Source organism: Branchiostoma floridae, chromosome 12 (genome assembly GCF_000003815.2).
Source record: "Branchiostoma floridae strain S238N-H82 chromosome 12, Bfl_VNyyK, whole genome shotgun sequence".
NCBI lineage: Eukaryota > Metazoa > Chordata > Leptocardii > Amphioxiformes > Branchiostomatidae > Branchiostoma > Branchiostoma floridae.
Window position 1 is genome coordinate 304,201 of NC_049990.1, and position 1,776 is coordinate 305,976.

A 1,776-nucleotide genomic window follows, 5' to 3' on the forward strand; every position below is an offset into this window, starting at 1 on the left:
AGGGAAGACTCCGCTTCTTCTCCTGGAACACAAACGTATACATCATCATCAAAGATATACATATCCAAACAATAAATACATATACATAAACAAACAATATCCATACACAGTCTGTTCCTCAGCACACATATAACATACAGCACATCTACAAAGGTAAACACATCCTTACACAGTACTCATTTAACGTACAGCACATTTATACCCAAATAAATTGTACCTTGAACCTTATATACATACCATATTTTACAAGCAACATTAACACGCAGATAACAATTTTACAAACTAAACAGTCAGGATACAGATAAGGTAGAACCTTACGTTGTATGCAGATATCTGTTCGCGTAACCGGATATCGCGCTCCGCTGCAGCCAGATCCTCCGGCTTAACTGGCTTCTGCTTGGGATCATCTTTCCCTTTCTGCAGAAAACAAACAAAAAAACAAACAGATCATGTCAGTGTGCATATGGCGTAATGAAGAGTTAGGGTTTATACTGGTGTGAGTGGATCAAACTTCTGGTCTGGTCTTACACAACTTAGTGTACATAGTGTACTTTAGCCCCTACATCCACTAAGGACAGTAGTTTGGAGGAATTGGACAGACCCATGTAAAAGATGAAGTGCAATGATGTACATGGAAATGTAAGAAGATTGAATCAACTCATTCAAATTTGTACGTCTGACATGGATGGATTCTCTCATTGCTTGATGCATGTATTGCTGCATGTATTGATGTGTGTACACTATGTATGTATTGATAAATTGATTGATTGACTGACCGCAGCCTTCCTGGCCTTGTCGGCGGGCGTGTCCGTCCAGACCGAACGGTCGCCCATCTCCGGAGCCGCCGTGCGCCGGAACGTCCGCGGTCCCATCCCGAAACTCTTCATCTCCGGGGGCAACTCCAGCATCCACTCCTCCCGCTCCGTAACGACGGAGACCTGGTTCTGTAAATAAACAACAACAAACAACAACATCTTAGAACACTCCAGCATCCACTCCTCACGCTCCGTAACCACGGAGACTTGGTTCTGTAAATAACAACATATAAACATCAACACACTCCAGCATCCACTCCTCACGCTCCGTTACCACGGGGCCCTGGTTCTGTACATAAACAACAAATAAACAAAGACCATGTCAAAACACTCCAGCATCCACACTACACACTGTTTCACCTCCAGGCTTAGTTCTTACAGGAGGTGAAGAAATGATCAAGCCCAACCCAACTGTCTACCCAGGGAGCTACCAACAAAAACTAGGGAACCCCCTCTCTGCCTGACCTTGGAGCTACCAACAAAAAATACAGAACCTCTGCACTATCTGACCTTGGAACTGCCATTACAAACTACAGAAGCTCCATTCTGCCTGACCTTGCCCTCCAGTTTGTCCTTCATGGCCTGAGATCTCTTCTCGAACTCCTGAGCCACCGACAGCCCCACGGCCGGTCCTGATGGGGGCAGCATCGGTCCTATCATCTCATCCTCATCCTCATCATCATCACTGTACCCAGCAGGCACTGCAGCATCCTCCAGGGCACTGACCTCTGACTTGCTGAACCCAGGGGGCAGGGCTGGACCAATCACAGACCGGGACGGGCCTGACTCTGGGGACGAGCTTCTCTTGAAACCTGGGAACAAGAAGGGAACGTCTTTCATGTTTAACTTTGCAGGAGATCCTTCCTTCCTCTCCGAATCATTTCTTCAAAGTAAAAGCTATAATCTTGATGAGGTGGAATAAAATTACCAAATTTGATAAGATGTAGCAAGGACATATCCT

The 1,776-nt window shown here is 45.7% G+C and overlaps 1 protein-coding gene across 1 annotated transcript in view; it reads right to left on the reverse strand.

The window, feature by feature from the left end:
• Positions 1-1,655, reverse strand: part of LOC118427881 (GPALPP motifs-containing protein 1-like) — a 2,477-nt gene extending 822 nt beyond the window's left edge. The window contains exons 1-3 of the mRNA XM_035837844.1: positions 1,371-1,655; positions 777-944; positions 319-417 (exon numbers count right to left, since the gene is read on the reverse strand). Of these exons, the coding sequence (XP_035693737.1) occupies positions 319-417; positions 777-944; positions 1,371-1,655 (552 nt within the window). The remainder of the gene's footprint in view (positions 1-318; positions 418-776; positions 945-1,370) is intronic.
• Positions 1,656-1,776: the final 121 nt, after the last annotated feature.